Below are 20,473 nucleotides of genomic sequence, written 5' to 3'. Positions count from 1 at the left end.
TCGCCAGGTGTGACCCAAAAAGAAAAAAAAAAGATTTGGGGTTCGGTGGTGGTTTTTATTCCGCAGGACCCTGGAATTCTGCCCTGAGCGCCAGGCTGCTGAGCTGGCTGTTTCCCTCCCCCCCACCCCCCACCCCCCACCCCCACATACTCGCTCTGATGAACTTACTCACTTTCCTGCTCCCCCAACCAGTCAGCACAGAAATAATCCAATTTTATTTGATTATTAGTCATTTCTGCCGCTGTTTTTGTTCATTCCCCCCCACTTTTTTTTTTAAGCATTCTAGATTTAATTGAGTTGATTGATTAGCACCATACTGATTGGAAGGAGACACCGTGTCACCTTCCCGCCCCACCCCCACCCCAGCTGAGACTGACCCCTTGGGGAATTCCATCTCCCTCTGCTTTTCTGGGTCCAGACTCAGCCCTGGGCTGGTGTGACTGACCGGGGAAGCCGGACCTTGGTGTGGGGGTGCTCAGTGTCCTGGGACACTTCCCCACCCTCTCTGCGCCTGTGTCTCTGCTTCCTTGCGGGGACAGAACCTTCCACGTGGAAACCCCTGCCTACTTGGGACTGCTCATTCCTTTAGGCCCCTTCCGGAGCCACTCTGTGTCCATTGGCAGGTCAGGGTGAGGCGGGCAAGGGTCCTGCTTTCCACCAGCTGGTGGGGGAGATGCGTGGGCAGGTAGGGCAGGGGGGTCTCGTGTTTATAACGTGGGGGCCCGGGGTGGTGACACCACCCATGGGCTAAACACATGCTCTACAGGCAGGAGGTGCCCCCAGGGCCGCTGCCTGGCACTGCTTGCCCCCGGGAGCACCATGCTCTACCTCCTCTTTCCAGACTCGGCGCTTGAGAGGGGCTCAGCAGCTTGTCTAAAAGTCACACAGGTAGTGGGGCGGGCAGGGGTCGGGGTGGGGGACACTGGAAACAGAACGACAGCCAAGTGCAGCCTCTAGATCCAGGTGACACTATTGAGCAGTTGCAGAAAGGTCTAAAACAGGGGCTGGAGCGATAGTACAGCAGGGAGGGCATTTGCCTTGAACCCGGGTTCGATTCCCAGCATCCCATATGGTCTCCCGAGCACCGCTGGGAGTAATTCCTGAGTGCATGAGCCAGGAGTAACCCCTGTGCATCGCCAGGTGTGACCCAGAAAAGGCAAAAAAAAAAAAAAAAAAAAAGGAAGAAGAAGAAGAAGGGTCTAAAGCGGTCTGCTGTGGGGACCGGGAAGAGAGTACAGCGGGCAGGGTTTCACCTGGCACATGGTTCCATCCCCTGCATCCCGACATCCCAGATGGTCTCCTGAGCACTGCCAGGAGTGGGAGAGAAAAAAAAAAGGTCAACTTTGGACCTGGGTGTGACTCGGTGGGAAGGCACTTGTCTTGCATGCAGAGCTGCTGTTTGAGGCCTGGCACTGCGACAGAAAGAGAGAAAGCCCCCTCATTTCCCCGAGTCTCACTCTGCTTTTCATTGCTGCCTGCTCTCTTCCGTAATTGCCTGATCTCTGTGCTTGGCTGCTCTATGCAGTGACAGAGCTGCTGGCCTTGGTGTGTTCGTGGGGGGACGAGGAGGGAGCCAGGGTGGCTGGAATCGGGGCGAGGGGGCGAGGGTGGAGGTGACGTGGGCTGGGCAGCCGGGGCTCTGGCGCAGGTGAGGGCAGGGTTTTCCTCTCAGATGTCTCCCTGTTGCCTTCTGGCTCCTGATGTGACAAGTCCGGTAGGCTCTGTGGCATTATTCACCCACACTGAGCATGTGTGTGTGTGTGTGTGTGTGTGTGTGTGTGTGTGCGCGCACATGTGTTTGAAGTATTTGTTGCAGCACCCGTTTCAGGAAATATTTTGCCCCGATGCACTGTCGAGGGTGGCTGGGCTGGGAGGGAGAGAACCGAGTCCACATTCGCTCCCCTGGGCTGGAGCAAAAGCACAGCAGGTAGGGCGTTTGCCTTGCATGCGGCCGACCCGGGTTCGATTCCCAGCATCCCATATGGTCCCCTGAGCACTGCCAGGAGTCATTCCTGAGTGCAGAGCCAGGAGTAAGCCCTGTGCATCGCTGGGTGTGACCCAAAAAGAAAAAAAAAAAAAACAACACCACATTCGCTCCCCTGTCTGGTTCTGGAGCATCCGGGCCACGCCGTGTCTGCCAGGGGATCGGGGGAGCGAGGCAGGGGAAGGGTTCCAGGGCGGTGGGCTTTGCATGTGGGGAGCAGCATGAGGGGCTGGACTGGGGGACACAGACGGAACAGTGAAGAGGCAGCACCACCAGGAGTAATTCCCGAGAGTGGAGCCAGGAGTCACCCCTGAGCATCCCTGGGGGTGTGTGTGTGGCCCAGAAATAAACCACAGAAGAGCATGAGCCTTGAGCCTCCTTCCCTGCTTCTCATCGGCAGCTTTTCTTTTTCTTTTCAGTTGGGAAAAAAGCAAAAACCCATTTCCGTGGCAGTTTCACCCTTGCTGGGGCTGCAGAGCGGTGGGGCTCGAGCGCGGCGGCTTCTCTCTTTCCTCACTACCTTCCGCCGTCTCAGGGGTGCCCATGAGGGGACCCACGGCGGGCAGAGCCCCTGAGCGCTGCGCTGGACTCCACGTCACGGCTGCTTCCTTCACCCCCCACTCCAGACCCCACGCCTACCCTCTGCCGTCTGGCCTCTCGAGTCCCCTGAGCTGGGGACGGTCTGTTCCATCTTGCCTCAGTTTTCATGGCCTTGAGCTTTGCTTTGCTTTTGGCTGGGGGTCAACCCTAGTGGTGCTCAGGAGTTACTCCTGGTTCATTGCTCATGGGATCGGACCCAGGGCTTCCCGGGTGCAAGGCTTGCCCTCCATCCAGCCTGTTGAACCCTCGTCCTGCCCTTGACCCGCTTTGGAGACACCCTGGCCAGGCGTTTTGCTTTTGCGAATTTTGTTTTGGATTTTGTTTTTGAGCCATGCCCGACTCAAGGCTTTACTCCTCCTGGCCCTGTCACGCAGGGAGCACTCCTGGCTGGTGCTCAGGGGAGCAACCAGGCTTAGCTTGGGATCAAGCCCTGGTTGGTGCCAGGATGGAACCTGGGTCGGCCGTGTGCCGGGCAAGCTCTGTAATCCCCATAATCTCTGGGGGGGGGGGGCCTTTCGAATGTTTGTTTGTTTTGCTTTTGCTTTTTTTGGGTCACACCCAGCAATGCACAGGGTTTATTCCTGGCTCTGCACTCAGGAATTACCCATGGCAGTGCTCAGGAGACCATATGGGATGCTGGGAATCGAACCTGGGTCGGCCGCGTGCAAGGCAAACGCCCTACCCGCTGTGCTATCGCTCCAGCCCTTCCTTTCACATGTTTGAACTTCCAGCGTTATGCTGAGAGGCTGTGGAGGAGTGTTCCGGTTACACGCAGAACTCAGGAGTCTGAGAGTCCTGGGCTCAAACCCGCTTCCTGGTCCCGGTCCCCAGAGCCACGCTGAACAAGGACGTACACTCCGGCCTGTACACTCCCCGCCTTCAGCGGCAGAGACCACACCCCGCGGTGGAGGGGCCTGATGGATCCCCAGTGCCCCCTTCTCCGTTCCATCTGCCACTAGGATCTCCCTAAGGACTCCGGGGGGCCGGGGGAGGCTGTGAAAGCCCAGTGGGGTGTTGGGGACAGCAGCTCGGCAGGAGGCTGACAGTCTGCAAAGCTTTAGAAAATCAGCCTCTAAATGGGATCTCAGAGCAGTCTCTCCCTAAGGTGCTTGGAAAAAGTGAGCCCCGTTTTAGAAGTGGAGGGAGGGGAACTCACGGAACTGCTGAAGGTCAATGGGGGAAGGACAGATGGGGGAGGGGCAGGGCAGAGGCTGGACCAGGAGGACCGGCAGGGGCAGGGGGGGCGTCCTGCAGGGAGCCCGGGCTGGGCTGGGCTGGCGGTGGGTGAAGTAGATACCTGGAGACTGTGTCTCCCCTGCTTCCCGGTTCCTGGGATGGAAGAGGGATCTGTCATGGGGTGGGGGTGGGGGGGAGGGCGTGGTGGCCAGGAGGGGCTGGAGAGAGGGGCACTGGTCAGTCGAGGAGGCCTGTCTTTCCCCCTATTGATCCCCTGCTGTTGTGATTATAGGAAGAGCTTCCAGTTGTCTTGGGGCTCTTTTTCCGTGAGGGGAATTTCATTTTTAACCCCTGCGTGGCCGGGGTGACCCGTGTGACCGGAGGTTCGTAGGTGGCGGGACTCTGCTTCCCAGGCAGGTGTGGGCCTGGCCGCGTGGGAGCCGCTTCCTTCCAGGGGGCCGGCCGGCCGTGACCGCCCGCTCCGTGTCTTAGGGTCTCTGGCAGATGGAGAGTGCCATCCCTGCTCTGCAGACAGGGAAGTGGAAGTGACAGACGACACCTACCCAGTGAGTGTCTCAAGGACGCGGGGCGTCAGGGCAGCTTGGCAGCTCTTCCCCGGCTGACCGGCTGACCGGCTGACCGCCTGCAGCCAGGCACGGTAGGAGCTGGAAGATCTTCCTGCTGCTTGTTACTGTTTTGCTCCCCCCTTCCCCCTCCCAAATCGGAACTGGGGTCGGGAAGGTGACTCAGAGGGCCGAAGCAGGAGACCCTGGCTTCAATCCCTGGCACCACCTGGTTCCCTGAGCACCCCCAGGGCACAGAGCACAGAGCTGGGAGTAACCTCTGAGCAATGCTGGGGATGGCCCCCAAACTGGAAAGTGCAAACATTTTATTTATTGGGTTTGTATTTTCTTATTTGGTTTTTAGGCCACCTGGGCGGCGTTCGGGGTTTTCTCCTGGCTCTGTGCTCAAAGTTCACTCCTGGTGGGGCTGAGAGGACCTTGGGGTGCTGGGGATTGAATTGGTCAGCTGCGTTCGAGGCAAGCCCCCTACCCGCTAGCTGTACTACATCCCCAACCCAGACATTGATTAATATTGCTTTTTTGGTTTAGGGTGTCACACCCAGTGATGCTCAGGTGATACTCCTGGCTCTGCACTCTGGAATCACTCCTGGTGGTGCTCAGGGGACCATATGGGATGCTGGGAAGCCAACTTGGGTTGGCCACATGCAAGGAAACTGCCCCTCCCCGCTGTACTGTCACACTAGCCCCGGTGGAAAAAAAAGTTTAGACATTTATTTATTTATTTATTTGCTTTTTTTTTTTTTAAACTAGTTGTGCCTTTGAATCAGATGGATCTTCTAGGAAGCATATAATCAGATTGCTTTTTTTTTTTTTCTTTTTGGGTCACACCTGGCAATGCACAGGGGTTACTCCTGGCTCTACACTCAGGAATCACCCCTGGCAGTGCTCAGAGGACCATATGGGATGCTGGGAATCGAACCCGGGTCGGCCGCGTGCAAGGCAAACGCCCTACCCGCTGTGCTATCACTCCAGCCCCTAGACATTTTTTTAAAAGTGCAGAATAGTGTGAAGCCAGTGTGGCACAGTGGGAGAGATCCAACCCCACGTTTCCAGCCCTGGCTCGATTCTCAAGGCTGCAAACCAATAAGAGTTTGCTTTGGGAAAGGAAAGCGGATCTTAGGGATGGTCTTTGGCTGCGTGTGGGTGGCGGGAACCCCAAGGTAGCAGAAGCCCCAGCCCTGGAGGTGGGGATGGATTCGAGTCCATGTCTTTCCCCCTTCACGTGCCAGAGAAGCTGGTGGCCATGTGGCTCCTAGCTGTGCACCCGCTGATTTTCCCATCTGTGAAATGGGTCAGAAAGCCCAGTTTCCTGTGAGGACTTGGTCTGGATCTGTAAGGAGCCCCGAGCACTGGTCAGCTCGGGATACAGAGGCCGGGCCATCCTGAGATGGCGGAGCCACTGGCTAGGTCAGGGGTGTCTCAAGACTCATTCCTGGCTCACAGGACGGCAGCCCTGGCCTCTCACGGCCTCCTTCTCCAGAGGGAGCCTGTTGTCCCCCCTCCCCCCACTGGCTGGTGGCTGTAGGTGTCATTGCCACGGGAGTAAGGCTGCATCCTGGAGCAGCAATTGAAATGCAAAATAACATTTTGATCTAGCCAGCAGGCTGTTTATTTATCAAATCAATAGTCAGAATGCTCATCTGGAGAAGCCCAGGTGATGAGTGACAGCACGGCCAAGGACAGGCCTGGCCAATCCCGAGCCCCCAGCCCCCACACAGCCCAGACTAGGGGAGGGCCAGCCCCACCCCCACCCCTCTCCTCTTTCCTTTGCTATTTGTGGAGACCACTGAGGCTTGAGCCCAGCATGAAGCTCTGCTCTCACTTAGGGGAGCAGGAGCGGTCCAAGGCTGGTCCTTGGCTATTCCTGAGGGGGGCGGCAGGGAGGGAGGTGGGGTCACACCCTGAGTAGGTGAGGAAGCCACCTGGGGTCTCTCCTGCCCTCAAAGTTCTTTTTCAGCCCTGCTTCTTGCACTCCTGGTGTGGCCCCAAACCCAACAAGACTACCACCCACAGTAGCACCAACAAAGGGGCCCGCAAGGTTGCTCAGTGGGTAGCTCAGGCCTTTGCGTGCATTGGACTTGGGTCCACTCCCAGCACAGCCAAATACCAAGGTGCAAACAAGCAAATACCCAAACCTACCTGCAACCCAAGTCAGCTGGGATGGGAGGGAGTAGCCGGGCACACTTCCCAGCTCGCCTGTGGATGGCTGGTCTCCACTCCTTCGGGGGCTCCTGAGCACCCCCCACACCTCCCGGGCACTGGCTGGCTCTGGTGCTGATCCCGTCTTGTCACTCAGGAAGTGGTTGTCATACCTATGTTAGGGGGAGGGGTGACCTGCAGCCTTGGGGACTCATGGCCCCCAACTGACCTCCTTGTTCATCTGTGGACTCAGCAATGTTTTATTGAGTACCTACTATGTACCTCCAAGTGTCGTAGCCTGAAGGAATCAAATACGGCCTGTGGTGCTTGCAGGGGGAAGGAAGAAACATTCAGGGGTCAGGGAGACGACTCCGTGCACTGAGCATGTGGACGCCCTGGGGTCAGTCTTGGTAACCTCTGAGCAGTATCGGAGTGATTCCAGAACACAGAACTTGGATTCGCCCCCAGCACTGTGAAATAGGACCCAAAACGACAACAATGAAAGGCAGACAGCCAGTGGGGTTGGCCGGAGTGAGAAGGGAAGAGTGGGCAGGGGGCAGCCTCGGAGAGGTGAGGGGCACCCCCACGCTCTCAGGGTTCTCTGTGCAGCCCGCAGCCCTTGGGACACCTGCGTCCCTGGGGTGCTGTGTGTGGGACGTCCCTGGCTGTTCCTGTTTGCTTCTTGCAGGAATGGTGGTTTCCATCGCTGGGATCAAACTCAGGCCCTGGCCCTACCCCCAGCCCCTGGAAGTTGCACATGAGAGTTGGGGGAGCATTGGGCCACCTTTCCCCAGGTTGTTTGGGGGCCTGAGCCCCTTCGGTTGAGAGGCTGCCACTCCTGGAACCCCTGATGCTCCTGGGGAGCATCTGCAGACGGGAGATTGGAAAGGGAAGCCATCAGTGCCCCACCAGCAGGGGGCGCTAGGACTCGGGTGGCACCGAGCCTCTGAGTACTTGGGGTCTTTTGGGTGATGTCAGGAGCTCTTCTGGGTTCACTGGCGAGGCCTCCAGAGCTGTGTGATGTGATCACTTACGAACGAAAACTCAGCTGCCAGGAGGCCAAGGAACTCTTCACGAGGCCCAGCTGGGAAGCTGACCTGGGCAGTCCGGCTCCACCACTGGGGACTCGCTGCCGTTTGGAAGTAGCCCTGTCCGGTGCCTGGAGGGGGGACCCCTGGGACAGCCATTGCAGGCTTCGTATGGGGGGCAGATGAAGCTGATGTGAGCAAGTCTGACTCCCCTCGCAGAGCCCTGGAGGGGCGTGTGGGGTGGGGCCATGACCCAGAGCTGTGACGCTCTTTTCCCTCTAACTGTACCCCTTCGTGGAGATGATAACTCCTGGGAGTGCCCCCCTGCCTCTGGGTCCTGCAGGAAGTACCCCACGGAGAGCACCCAGAGGTGGGCTCAGGTTCTTCTTGGCTCCCCAGAGAGCACCCCTGGGCCCACGGTAGGAGCCAGTAGGGAGCAGGCGCAGCCACGCCTGTGCACGTGGGTGGCGGGTAAGAAAGGGGGGGCACTGGTACTCCCCGCTGCCGGCCCCCTGCCGGCCCAGGGCAGACCCTCTGCCTCCATATGGCGCCCCTGTGGCAGCGTCTCCTCTCACTGTGATGGATGCAGCCGGGAAAATCGCGGATAAAAGATCCCGATTGAGAGGCACTAATTACCCATCATTATTTTCCTGCCGTAATTTGTGTGGAGCGAGATTTCAATCAGTTGTCTGCAGCAGCCCGGGTTGGACTAATCTTTCTAACGACAAGATGCTTAATTACAGATTTCGCCGGCGCTCCGGGGCGCAGAGGGAGGCCTGTCAGTGCAGCCCCGTGCGCTGGTGGGTCACGCTGCCGTCTTGGGCCTGGGAGGGAGAGACTGGTGGGGTGGGATGGGGTGGGGGGTGTTCCTAAGGGTCCTGACGCGGCTCTCTGGGCTGGGACAGCAGGTGGGGAGAGGGGGCGGGGTGTCGCTGTGGGAAGGCGCTCCTCTCCAGAAGCGCAGCAGTGCCCGACGCCCCTAAGCTCCCAGGCGGTCCCGAGCTGCTCAGTGTCCTGAGAAGTGGTACCGAACTGCACTGGGACCTCCGACTCACTGTGCTGGGGTGGGGGGTGTCTGTCCGTAGGGCTGATCTCACTCGTGAGACACTTGTCACTGACAGCAGTGAAACAGGCATGCTGGACTCCCAGGGACAGTGAGACAGGGCAGGTCTGCCTGAGTGAAAGAAACTACCGGAGTCTCCTGCGTTTAAGAAAGACGTGGACTGGAGAGATAGGATAGGACGGCGAGTCGGGCATCTGCATTTGCATGATGCAATGCAAATACATCTGCTTTCCACTTGGCTCACCCGCGTGTGATCCCCGGCCCCCTGTATGGGACCCCGTATGGGTCCCCTTTAGGAGTGATTCCTGAGCACAGTGCTAAGAATGAGCCCCGAGCACTGCCAGCTGTGGCCCCCTCAAAAAAAAAAAAAAAAAGCAAAATGAAAATGTGAATGAATGGATGCCAGATGCATAGACCGGAACCAAGCCTGATCCTTCCGTCTTAGCGCGTCTCATCACTGACCCCGTTTCTTTCCTTCTTGGTCTTGGTGGTTGGGTCACGTCCGGCGGTGCTGCAGCATTGCCTGGGACTGAGCCCAGGACTCCACACAGCCCACAAGCGTCCTGCGATCAGGTCGTCCGTCCGTCCATCCATCCATCCGTCCGTCCACCCGCCCGACCCTGGCCTGGCCTTCCTTTTCCCTCCATCATGCATTCCCCTCCCATCTGCTCCTCTTTCTTTCTCCCTCCTCCCTTCTTCCTTCTGCCTACTTCCTGCTTCGTCTTCTTACCTCCTCCTCCTTGTTCCCTCTTTCTTTTCTTCTTCCTTCTTTCCTTCCCCCCTTTCTCTCTCCCCTCTCTCTCCCTCCCTTTCCTGTAGTGCCCATCATGAACGCGTGGTCCCCTCAGTCCTGGGGGGGGTCCGAGGACCTTGACAGTTGCTCTCATCTCGAGACTCGGTTCCGCCCAGCTGGCCAGCCCCCTATTCTACTTCTTTAATGATCCACCGAGGGGGGTGGGGTGGCGTTGGGCCGCACTCAGAGGTGCTCAGGGCTTCCTCCTGGCTCGGAGCTCAGGGACCACTCCTGGTGGTGCTCGGCACGTCACATGTGATGCGGGAGATGAAATCAGGGTTGGCCGCGTGCAAGGCATTTAACCTCTGCGCTGTCTTTGAGCACTAATCACCCATATGTTGCCTGGACAATATGTTCTGTAATAAAACAATCCCCAGAGGCTGGGGAGATAGTGTGGTGGGTGGGGCACTGGCCTTGCACAGAGCCAGCCCGGGTTCCACCGGCAGCACCAGCTACGGTCCCCTGAGCACCGCCAGAGTAACCTTCAAGTGCAGAGCAGGAGTAACCCATAGGCATCGCCAGGTGTGACCCAAAAAGCAAAATCTGTCACTGTCATCCCATTGCTCATCGATTTGTTCGAGCGGGCACCAGTAACGTCTCTCATTGTGAGACTTATTGTTACTGTTTTTGGCATATCCAATACGCACGGGTAGCTTGCCAGGCTCTGCCACGCGGGCTCCATACTCTCGGTAGCTTGCCGGCCTCTCCAAGAGAGGGGCGGAGGAATCGAACTCGGGTCGGCCGCATGAAAGGCGAACGCCCAACCGCTGTGCTATCGCTCCAGCCCCAAAGAGCAAAATAAATAAATAAATAAAAATTTAAAAAAAAAACTAATAAAAAAAATCAGCAAGTTGGAACGGGTCTGAGGTTCCAAGGTTCATCCTTGGCACTTCACGGCACCCAGTCAGCACTGTTGAGTGGGCACTGAAGTGTCCAGCCTGTGTTGTTGGGGTAGGGCGGCCTCCAGAGTGAGGTGAGACCCCAGAGTGCATCACTGCTGGGACCCTGGCTTCCCTCCTTTGAGCTGTGGGGCGGGCGACAGGGTCGCCGAGCAGGTGAGTCACTCAGGACTTGCCCTTGGTCCTGGCTGGCGAGGGATCCTCAGTTGCCCACCCAAGGCCCCAGATCCCCCTTCCCTTCAGGAAGTGCAGGAAGGAGGTCCTGCTGCCCTGGGGCTCAGGACCCACCCTGAAGGCTGTGAGGCCCCGGTGGATAGCCCAAGTCCGGGCAGACAGCCGGTCAGCCCCATGAGGCACCCCAGGAGCACCCAAGTCGGGATGGGGGCATGGGGGAGTCAAGCAGAGGGTCCAGCAGCCTCCCGGGCTCCGGCCACTCTCTGACTCTGCTTTCAAATACTATTCCCAGGGCCCCTGCATCCCCCCCAGGAGGAGTTAGCCGTCATTGGCCTGGGGGGAGCTGGGGTCCCCCCCCAGCTCAGGTGATGCCTCGTGGTTCCCCCCTTCCCTGGGTACCAGGCTCCCTCCCACCCCGCCAGGGGCTAGCCACCTCCTGCAGCCCATCCTGGCCTTGCTCTCAGGGACCTTGGCCTCAGAGCTCCCCCACCCTCCCCGTCTGTCTCCACCCCTGCCCGCTTGCCTGCTCCTGCTCAGTGCCTGCTGCCGTGGCAGCCGCCCTAGCTCAGCCCCCTGAGTCTGCTCTGCCTGACCTTGCTGCACCCCTGCTCCATTTTTTTTTTTTTTTGCTTTTTGGGTCACACCCAGCGGTGCTCAGGGGTTACTCCTGGCTCTTCACTCAGGAATTACTCCTGGCGGTGCTTGGGGGACCATATGGGATGCCGGGGATTGAACCCGGGTCGGCCGCGTGCAAGGCAAACGCCCTACCCGCTGTGCTATCGCTCTGGCCCCCCCTGCTCCATTTTTTTTTTGCCCCTCAGGCACCTCGTTTCTTGGTCTGTAGGTCAGTATGGGGGTGATTCTGATCCTGGGCAGTGTCTGGGGAAGCTGCTGTGGGTCTCACCCGGGGGCGACTGGCTGCTGGTGGCTGGCAGGACAAGCACCTTATCTGCTCTGCATTGTTCCTCTTTTTTATTTTTTTCTTTTGGGCCACAGCCTGTGGTGTTGGTGTAGGGGTTTCTCCTGGTGGGGCTCAGGTTCAGGGGATCCTGCAGTGGTGCTAGGGGTCCAGTCCTGGGTTCTGCCATGCAAAGGTGCAGTGCATCCCCCTGAGTCATCCACCATCCTCCCTGGCTCCTTTGGGATTTTTCTTCTTCTTCTTCTTCTTTTTTTTTTGCCACACCCAGTGGTGCTCAGGGATCACTCCTGGCAGTGCCTGGGGGGGACCACACGGGATGTCAGGGATGCAGTAGAGTTGGCCACAGGCAAGGCAAGTGCCTGGCCCCCTGCTATCTCTGCTGCCTCATCTGGGATTTTTCAATACCCTAAATTCTTCCCATTCTGAACACTGCCTCCAGCTCCCAATCAAGGAAGTGGATAATGCAGGGCAATTACCTCCCGAACATTCCTCCTTCTTCGCCCCATCCACCCTGAAGTTCAAGTGGACGAGCCTGAGCAGGTGCCAGAGCCGCCCCAGAAGTGCCCCATTCTGGCACCTCTGCGTGCCGCAGCGGCTTGCAGCCAGACGCAAGGGCAAGGGGCAGCGTCCAAGCCACATTCTGTCCGCACCCTGCCGGGGCACTGGGCTGACCAGGCTCGCTTGCCTTTTGCTTGCTCCTCCGCCTGGTGTGGACCTGCTGTCCTGCCCCGCAGGGCACGAGGGGAGGGGAGAGGCTGCCGAGGGTCAGACCCTCTCAGCAGTCCTGTCCTTCGCCTGAAACCTCCACAGGGGGCAGGGGAACACATGTCCCCAGGGGGCGTCCACTCATTCTCGGAAGCCAGAGGCCGGGAGGCCTGTGCTAGCACAGTTTTTCCCCGAGGCCCCCGCAATCGGAGGAGACTGCCGTGTCCCCTGATGCAACGCTGCCTTCCCGGACGCTCCTAGCTCCCAGCACAGACTTTGCTCCTCTGAAGGTGGGAGGGGCAGGGACATGCCCCGAGCCAGGGGCTTCCGGAAGCTGGAGTCCAGCTGGGCTTGGAGAATGGCCACTCCTGTGGCCTGGCTGGGCTGCCCCCGAGTGTGAGCCAGTGAAGAGCCTGGAAGGGAGTGTCCCCGTGGAACACGAACCTGAGGGACCCCTTCCCGCCTTCGGAGAGGGATGTGTGAGGGACTGCACCAGTCAGGGAAGACCAGGAGAGACCTTCCAGCATGCACAGTGACACCTGACATTTTTTAGATTAGTTTGGGTTTGGGGGGGCCACACCAGCAGTGGGATCAAACCCAGGTCAGCCGTGTGCAAAGCAAGTGCCCTAACCACTGTGCTACCACTGACTTTAAATTTTTTTTTTTGAGGGGGGGTCACACCTGGAGATGCACAGGGGTCACTCCTGGCTCTGCACTCAGGAATTACCCCTGGTGTTGCTCAGGGAGACCATATGGGATGCTGGGGATCGAACCCGGGTCCACCACATGCAAGGCAAACGCCCTACCCACTGTGCTATCTCTCCGGCCCCTGACTTTTAAATTTTATTTAAATATTTTTTTTTTTTTAGTTTTTAGTCCACATTCAGCGGTGCTCAGGGCTTACTCCTGGTTCTGCCCTCGGGGATCACTCCTGGCTGGCTCAGGGGACCATATGGGATGCTGGGGATCGAACCCAGGTCAGCTGCTGCGTGCAAGGCCAGCGCCCTACCCCCTGTGCTACAGCTCTGGCTCCAGCCTGGCTCTTTCTTATGCTCTGTGTTTCTGGTTCTGTGTATCTGGTCCTGCCCTCCCGGCGAGATCAAGAACTGATATCATGGGCTGTACCTGTCCTGTTCCAGAATCCATATCCAGACCAGGATATGGTCTGACTGTCCCTGAAAGAGACCCCAGGGAGGGCCAGCAAGACAATGCTTCCAGGCTCAGAAGGCGGGGTGCAGGTGATGCATGCAGGAGCTCTGGGTTTGATCCCAGCACCACGGGGAGGGTAGCCCCCTCCCCCTCCACCAATAAATGAACTACCTGCCACTTCCCCCACCCCCCACCCCCATCCTTCCCAGCTGGGACTCGGCACCAAGTCTGCAGCAGCTTCCTTTGCCAGCACCGAAGAAGCCAGGGCAAATTAGCTTCCTTAGCATGGCGGCATCAGTCCTCTGAAACCAAGGCTTAGGGGGCAAAACCACCGTCTTAGGGATCCTCCAAGGCTGGCGGCTCTGCCCTCGGGACACCGTCTTCTGGAATTCCCGTGGGATCAGGGAAGCAGGTGGCACCCAGGGCAGGCTCACTCAGCAGTGGTGGTGTGAATGGTTTGGCCCCGCCCTCTCTTCCTGCAACTCCGGAGCCCTTCCCGAGGGTGGAGGGCTGGATTCTGCAGGATTTTCCACTGAGGCTGGGTCTGGGCGGCTCTGGTGACCTGCTGAGACCGAAGCGGGTTCACAGAAGATGCGGGAGCCTGGGTGACCCCATAGGTGCGTGCGGGTCTGTGGGGACACCTTCTTTTCCTCCACCATCCCCTGGCAGGTGCTGGACTTGGCCGAGCTTGTCTGAGCTCCAGCCAGAGATGTAGAAGGGCCCGGAAGGAGGGGCTCGTCCCAACACCTCCTGAGATGCCGAGGAAACTTGAGGCTTGTTGGAGACTGAACTTCCTGCACCCGGGTCTTTGCTTTCCAACTCCGCGTTCCCCGAGTGGGCGTGGGAAAGGCCGGAGCCTGCTCCCTGTCTTCCCTCCGAGTCAGAAGCTGCGCCAGGCTTCAGATGCGCTCTCTGGAGGGGGCTGCGCTCCTGGTCGGTGCCCCCTCGGGAAGGAGGGCAACTGACTCTGAAGCCCTGGAGAGGACAGGGTCCATGGAAGTGGGGTCCCGGGGCTGTGTTAATATGGGTGTGGCTACCTTTTGGTTGGGTGTTTAAGGCCCCCCCTCTTAAGCCCCCCAATCCCAATAGCTGGCAGAAGCTGGCCCCACCTCAGGGGCTAGCACAGAACTGATGGGGTGGGGTGGGGGGGAGTTGCCCTGGGCCAGAGCGGAGGAGCCTTGGGCCTCCGCCCCCTCCACCCCCAGGTGTCTGGCCCCGCCTCTGAGAGCAGCTCTGAGCCGGGGTCCTGGGGTGGGCGGAGCACTCAGCTCAGGCTACCACTGAGGGTGTCTGGGTCCCACCGAGCACCCGTACTGCGGGGTTGGATCCACCCCCTTCGGTTGTGGCACCACCCGCTCACCTCACTCTCGCTGGAGCTCCATTATTCCCATTTTGCCAATCCCCGCCTCAGGCCAGCGATATGCAAAGGAGGGGAGGGGGAGGTCCTCTGAAATGCAGGATCGCGGGCCGGGGCCTCTCTCTGCGGAAGGACGGCCAAGGGAGCGGCCAGGCCCGAGCGCGGGTGCGAGTGCGTGCTGCGGGCTGCGGTTCCAGTTGACCTTCTGAACCTGCCTTTATCTCCGCATCAGGCCTCCCTCCCCAGCACCCCCCACCCCGCCCCGCCCCTCCCTCAGGTGCCCGTCCCAGCCCCTCCCCAGGCCCCGCCCTCTCGGTGCCCGCCGCCCAAAGCAGCCTGCCCCTGGCTGACCCCCCCTCTCTGTCCACAGGCTGCTCAGCAGGATGCCCTCGGATGACCGGCACCTGGGCTCCAGCTGTGGCTCCTTCATCAAGACCGAACCGTCCAGCCCGTCCTCCGGCATCGACGCCCTCAGCCACCACAGTCCCAGTGGCTCCTCCGACGCCAGCGGCGGCTTCGGCCTGGCCCTGGGCACCCACGGCGCCAACGGCCTGGACTCGCCACCCATGTTCGCGGGCGCGGGGCTGGGCGCCACCCCGTGTCGCAAGGGCTACGAGGACTGTGCCAGCGGCATGATGGAGGACTCGGCCATCAAGTGCGAGTACATGCTGAACGCCATCCCCAAGCGGCTCTGCCTGGTGTGCGGGGACATCGCGTCCGGCTATCACTACGGCGTGGCCTCCTGCGAGGCCTGCAAGGCCTTCTTCAAGCGGACCATCCAAGGTGGGTGCCGGACGCCCCGGGGCAGGTTTGGGGGGGACCCCCCCACTCTGGTGCAGAGGTCCTGGAGGGCCCCCGTTGGGGGGGTCAGAAGGTGTCAATGCTTGACTCGTGGAAATGAATGCACCCCCTGAAAGGGAACCCCACGTGCTCTACCACCAGGGTGCCTTTCTCTAGCAAAGGGGACACTTGCTAGGGAAGTATGTGCACCCCAAAAGCCCGATCCTGGGGGAAAGTCATGATTAAATAGCATCGTTTGCCCTGCAGATTGGAGTATAAAGGGGTCCTTTCCTCATTTTCATTTTTTTTTTTTTGCTTTTTGAGTCACACCTGGCCATGCACAGGGGTTACTCCTGGCTCTGCACTCAGGAATTACTCTTGGCAGTGCTCAGGGGACCATATGGGATGCTGGGAATCAAACCCGGGTAGGCCGAGTGCAAGGCAAACGCCCTCCCCACTGTGCTATCTCACTCGAGTCGCCCTTTCCTCATTTTCAGTTGTGCCTGAAGTGATTCTTGGGTGACATCCTCCCTTCCCCTCCCCCCAGAGCCCGTCCCAGCCCATCGGGGGGGGCCCCCGTGGCCCTGTGTCCATTGGACAGCTGCCCATCTGCTGAGCCCCATTTTGATGGTCATGGGGACGGCCGGCCCTTTCCGTGAGTGTGGAGGGAGTCTCCCCGATGGGTGGTATCTGCAAGCTCCCCCAGCTATGGAAATGGGGTCCCAGGGGCTGTGATCAAGTTCATGGCCAGGTCCCAGCCCAGAGGCACCTTAGCCAGCCAGTCCCTCTGTCAGGTTATCTGCTGCCCCCCCCCCCCTACTGACTCACTCAGAGAACCACATTTTTCTTTTTACCTTTCCTTCTTTGGGGGAGGCCTGTGGAAGGGGGTGTTGGCGGGGTGGGGCACTCCCAGCTGTGCTCAGAGGCTACTTGTGGCTCAGGGATCACTCCTGGCGTGGCTCAGGGGATCATACATGGTGCTGGAATAGAACCAGGGTTGGCCTCATGTAAGGCCAGTGCTCTAATTCCTGAGCCATCTCTCTGGCCCCAAGAGCTGCATTTTCCTTAACTCCAGCGGGTGAAGGTCTTGGCAAGCGAGGTTAGATGAAGAACTGGGCTCAGATAACTGACCCTGGGTGTCACTTGTCCTTACCAAGGGCCTCGTCCCCTTCCCCTCCCCCTCTCCTCCTTCCCCATGACAAAGCTTGCCCTGATGATTTTCACTTTATTTATTCAACAAACATTTATTCGCTTTGATGTCTTCAGATGATTGTTTGTTGAACCTTTGGAGGGCATTCAGATTGGTCCTGTTTCCAAGTCTGTTTATTACTCGAGATGGTGTGCATGGGGCAATGCACCCTGGCCTCAAACCAGACAGCTCTGTCATACGGTGCACTACTACTTTTGTTATTAGCAGTGGCTTATCACTGTTGCATGTTTGAGCATTTTTACTTTTACACCATCATTTAGGATTTAATGGGACCTGAGAGACAGGACAACAGGTAGGATGTTTGCCATGTGGGCGGCTGACCTGGGTTCGAGCCCCGGCACCCCATAGGGTCACCAGGAGTGATCCCTGAGTGCAGAGCTCGTGGTAAGCCCTGAAGCATTGCTTGGTGTGGATCCCTCGAATAAAAAAGATCGATCTCTGAGCACTACCACCACCACCACCACCACCACCACATGTGGCCCAAACACCTTTCAAATTATTTGTACTAAGACGACAGATAAAAACATTATTTTTTTCTTTTGGTGTTGGGCCACATGTGTTTGGGAGCTCCTCCCAATTCCGCTCAGGGCCCTTGAGGTGCTGGAGATTGTACCAGACCCTCCCACTCACGAGGCACAGAGCGTCCTTTCCCCCCTTTGAGTTCTCTCTCCAGACCCATAATTGTTTGATTCGTCATACAGAGCATCCTTTTTTTTTTGGGGGGGGGTTTGGGTCACACCCGGCGATGCACAGGGGTTACTCCTGACTCTGCACTCAGGAATTACTCCTGGCGGTGGTTGGGGACCATTTGGGATGCTGGGAATCAAACCCGGGTCGGCCACTTGGAAGGCAAACGCCCTACCCGCTCTGCTATTGCTCCAGCCCCGACAGAGCACCCTTTTGAATTGGATTTAAGTCAAGTAGTTACCGCGTGGCTTGTCCAGGATTTAGAATATTCCAGTTGCACCTGATAATCGGAAGCCCTGAGAGAGAGAAAGATGGTTAAAAACCCGAGGAGGCTTGCAGAAGGGCAAATCGGTTTTCTTGGAGTCCCAGCCCCCCGCTCCCTGTAGCTTTCCCAGAAGGAGGCTCCGTGCCAGCTGCTCTCAGCAAATATTGATGGAGCGCCTCCTGTGTGGGGCCTGGGCCAGCCCCCAGCTCTCGTCTCAGCACCGCGGTTCCTGCCAACCGCACCCCCCCAGCCGCGGGCTCTTCTGTCTAGGAAAAACACTGCGGGGTGCTTCTGCTCGGTTTCCTCTTAGCCCGCTGCAGCCCTCTCCTAGGCCCTCTCCACTCATCGGTGGATCCTTGGCAGAAGTGGAAACTTGAGGCCAGCTGAAAGGACCAGAATAGGGCCTGGAGCGATAGTGCAGCAGGTAGGGTGTTTGCTTTTGCCCAAGACCAACCTGGGTCGTTTGATCCCTGGCACCCTAAATGGTCCCTAGAGCACTGCCAGGAGTAATTCCTGAGTGCAGAGCCACGAGTAACCTCTGAGCATCACCAGGTGTGGCCCCAAAGCAAACAAATGAAAGAAACCAACAAAAACCTAAAATAACATTATTTTCCCTCCTTCCTTGGGACATGGCTTTGATGAAGTGGTCATTATTTTATTTTATTTTAAAAAATTTATTTATTTATTTATTTTGCTTTTTGGGTCACACCCAGTGATGCTCAGGGGTTACTCCTGGCTCATGCACTCAGGAATTACTCCTGGCGGTGCTCAGGGGACCATATGGAATGCTGGGAGTCAAACCCGGGTCAGCCACATGCAAGGCAAACGCTCTACCTGCTGTGCTATTGCTCCAGCCCCCAAATTGTCGTTATTTCAGACTCTTTGAAGAAGTCAGTTTGGGAAAATTACTTTTTATATATTCTTCCCTCTAAACTGTTCTTAAGTGGGTGGGAGTGTTTGAGACCAGATTTGCTCCAAGGGGAGGCTGTGTAGACCCCCCTAGCCCCCATCTCTGCTTCCCACACCCTAGTGGGGACCCCCATGCCGCCCAGGTGCCTTTCGCAGGTGTCCACAGGCAGGACTTGGCCTTAATTATTTGCTTTCAAGAGTAGGATAATGATCTCTTCCTCGAATCAAAGGACAAACAGCAGCCGTGGGTGCAGTTACAAAGGGGCCGCCTTGCCTCTTGGTCATGAGAAGAGTTTCACTTTTCTAACCAGAAACAAGTTTCCATCTGGGACAGAAAGAAAATCAACTTAAAGCTGAAGGCTCGTTCTGGTTCTAGAACTCTAGTTTTGTTCTCACACTCCGAGTTTGTTGTTTTTGAATGTACTACATGTAAAACAAAAGCCCCATATATTTAGACAAGGCTAGAGAAATAGTACAGCAGTTAAGGCTGTTTCCTTGCCCGGGCTGATCCTTGTTCAGTCCCTGACTTCTCATGAGCACAGAGCCAGGAGTAATCCCTAAGCATCACTGGGCGTGAACACACACATACAAAAAAAAAAAAAAAAGCAAAGTGAGAAGGGGTAAAGTCAAACCTCTTAGTGGATATAGCCACACAGGAGACAAACTGCTGAGCGAGTTCCCTACAAGAGGGAACTTTGTTTCTTGGTGGGGGCTATGGCGCCTTGAGTCCTGGCCAGCTTGGGTCAAGGTACCGCTTTGTCCCTGCCATGGGGGTGGTGTGTGTGAGAGTGGCCCTCTGTTTTGGAGGGGTGTGCAGGGGGACAGGCCATTCTGGCACGACTATGCTTTGTGATGCTCCAGGCACCGCTGGGCTTGGTTCAGGGGTCAGTGGGGGGTCCTCCGGACGCTCTTCTGCAGGGGACCATCTCCAAAACTCCAGTCTCCACCTCCAAAACAGGGGCTTGCTCAAGGCCCTGCTCGCTCGTTGGTAGGACTCCGGGGAGCCCTGTATGGCGTCAGGATCGAACCTGGGCCAGCTGTGTGCAAGCCTTCTTTTTTTTCTGTTTTTATTCTTCTGGAGTCACTTTCAGGGACTCGAACAGCTTCCGTGCCGTGAAGGCTTCTTTTTTTTTTTTCTTTTTGGGGCACACCTGGCAATGCACTCAGGAATCACTCCTGGCGGTGCTCAGGGGACCATATGGGATGCTGGGAATCGAACTGGGTCGACCGCATGCAAGGCAAACGCCCTACCCGTTGTGCTATCGCTCCAGCCCCGCTGTGAAGGCTTCTAACCTGGCTTTCCTAGTGCCAGGGAGTTCTCAGGTTCTGCTGGCGCATCCAAGTAAGCAGATTTATCTGCTGGCTTCCTGCAAGGGATTTTGATGGCACAGTCACTGTGGGTGCATGGGAAGGGAGGCTGGAGCGAGGCTCAGGCTGCAAGGCTGCCCACCTGTACTTTTAGAGTCAAAAGTGTTGAGACTCAGCCCCCTCAGCCACCTCTGTCAGCTGGGCACTTTGGTTGCTGAACTGGATCCCAGGTCTTTCTGGACACAAAGCCCAGAGTATTGGCTCTTCTCTGGCTCTATGTCAGGTAAAATGTTCATTCCCGAAACTCCAAGCAATCAGCACGTAGGTGGAGTTCTCCTGGCCTTGCGGTGTTGGGACCCATCCTTACCTGTTAAATATTGATCCACTATTCATTTTATACTAGGATGGCTGTTGTTCGTTGGGGTGGGGGGAGGCTGTGGTGACCCCCCAGATAAATCAGCTCAGATACTGAGACAGGGGTGATAAAGCTGCATCTGATTATATTGATTAGCTTATCTACAGAAAATATCCCTCTTAAGATCAGCCCTGAGGCTCGACCTCGCCAGCCCCGGCCCCACTCCAGGCTGCTGGGGGGGGGAGTCTCCGGGTGGCCTGATGATTAGATCACTTCATCTGAGCTCCAGCCTCTGATTGCTGTCTCTTGATTTCCCCCCTATGTACGCCTGCCCTGCCCCCCCCACTGTTGCCCCAGGGTCTCCTGTTGTACTTGAGAGAAGCTCCCTG

The 20,473-nt window shown here is 57.7% G+C and overlaps 1 protein-coding gene across 5 annotated transcripts in view; it reads left to right on the top strand.

The window, feature by feature from the left end:
* Positions 1 to 20,473, top strand: part of ESRRB (estrogen related receptor beta) — a 171,724-nt gene that overhangs the window by 99,322 nt on the left and 51,929 nt on the right. For all 5 annotated transcript variants that reach the window (XM_055131475.1, XM_055131478.1, XM_055131474.1 and 2 more), the window contains one exon: positions 14,941 to 15,353. In XM_055131475.1, coding sequence (XP_054987450.1) covers positions 14,954 to 15,353 — 400 coding nt within the window. In that variant the 5' untranslated portion in view covers positions 14,941 to 14,953. The remainder of the gene's footprint in view (positions 1 to 14,940; positions 15,354 to 20,473) is intronic.

Source organism: Sorex araneus, chromosome 3 (assembly GCF_027595985.1).
Source record: "Sorex araneus isolate mSorAra2 chromosome 3, mSorAra2.pri, whole genome shotgun sequence".
Lineage (NCBI taxonomy): Eukaryota > Metazoa > Chordata > Mammalia > Eulipotyphla > Soricidae > Sorex > Sorex araneus.
The sequence above is the reverse complement of the archived record's forward strand: the minus strand, read 5'-3'. Positions and strand labels throughout refer to the sequence as shown.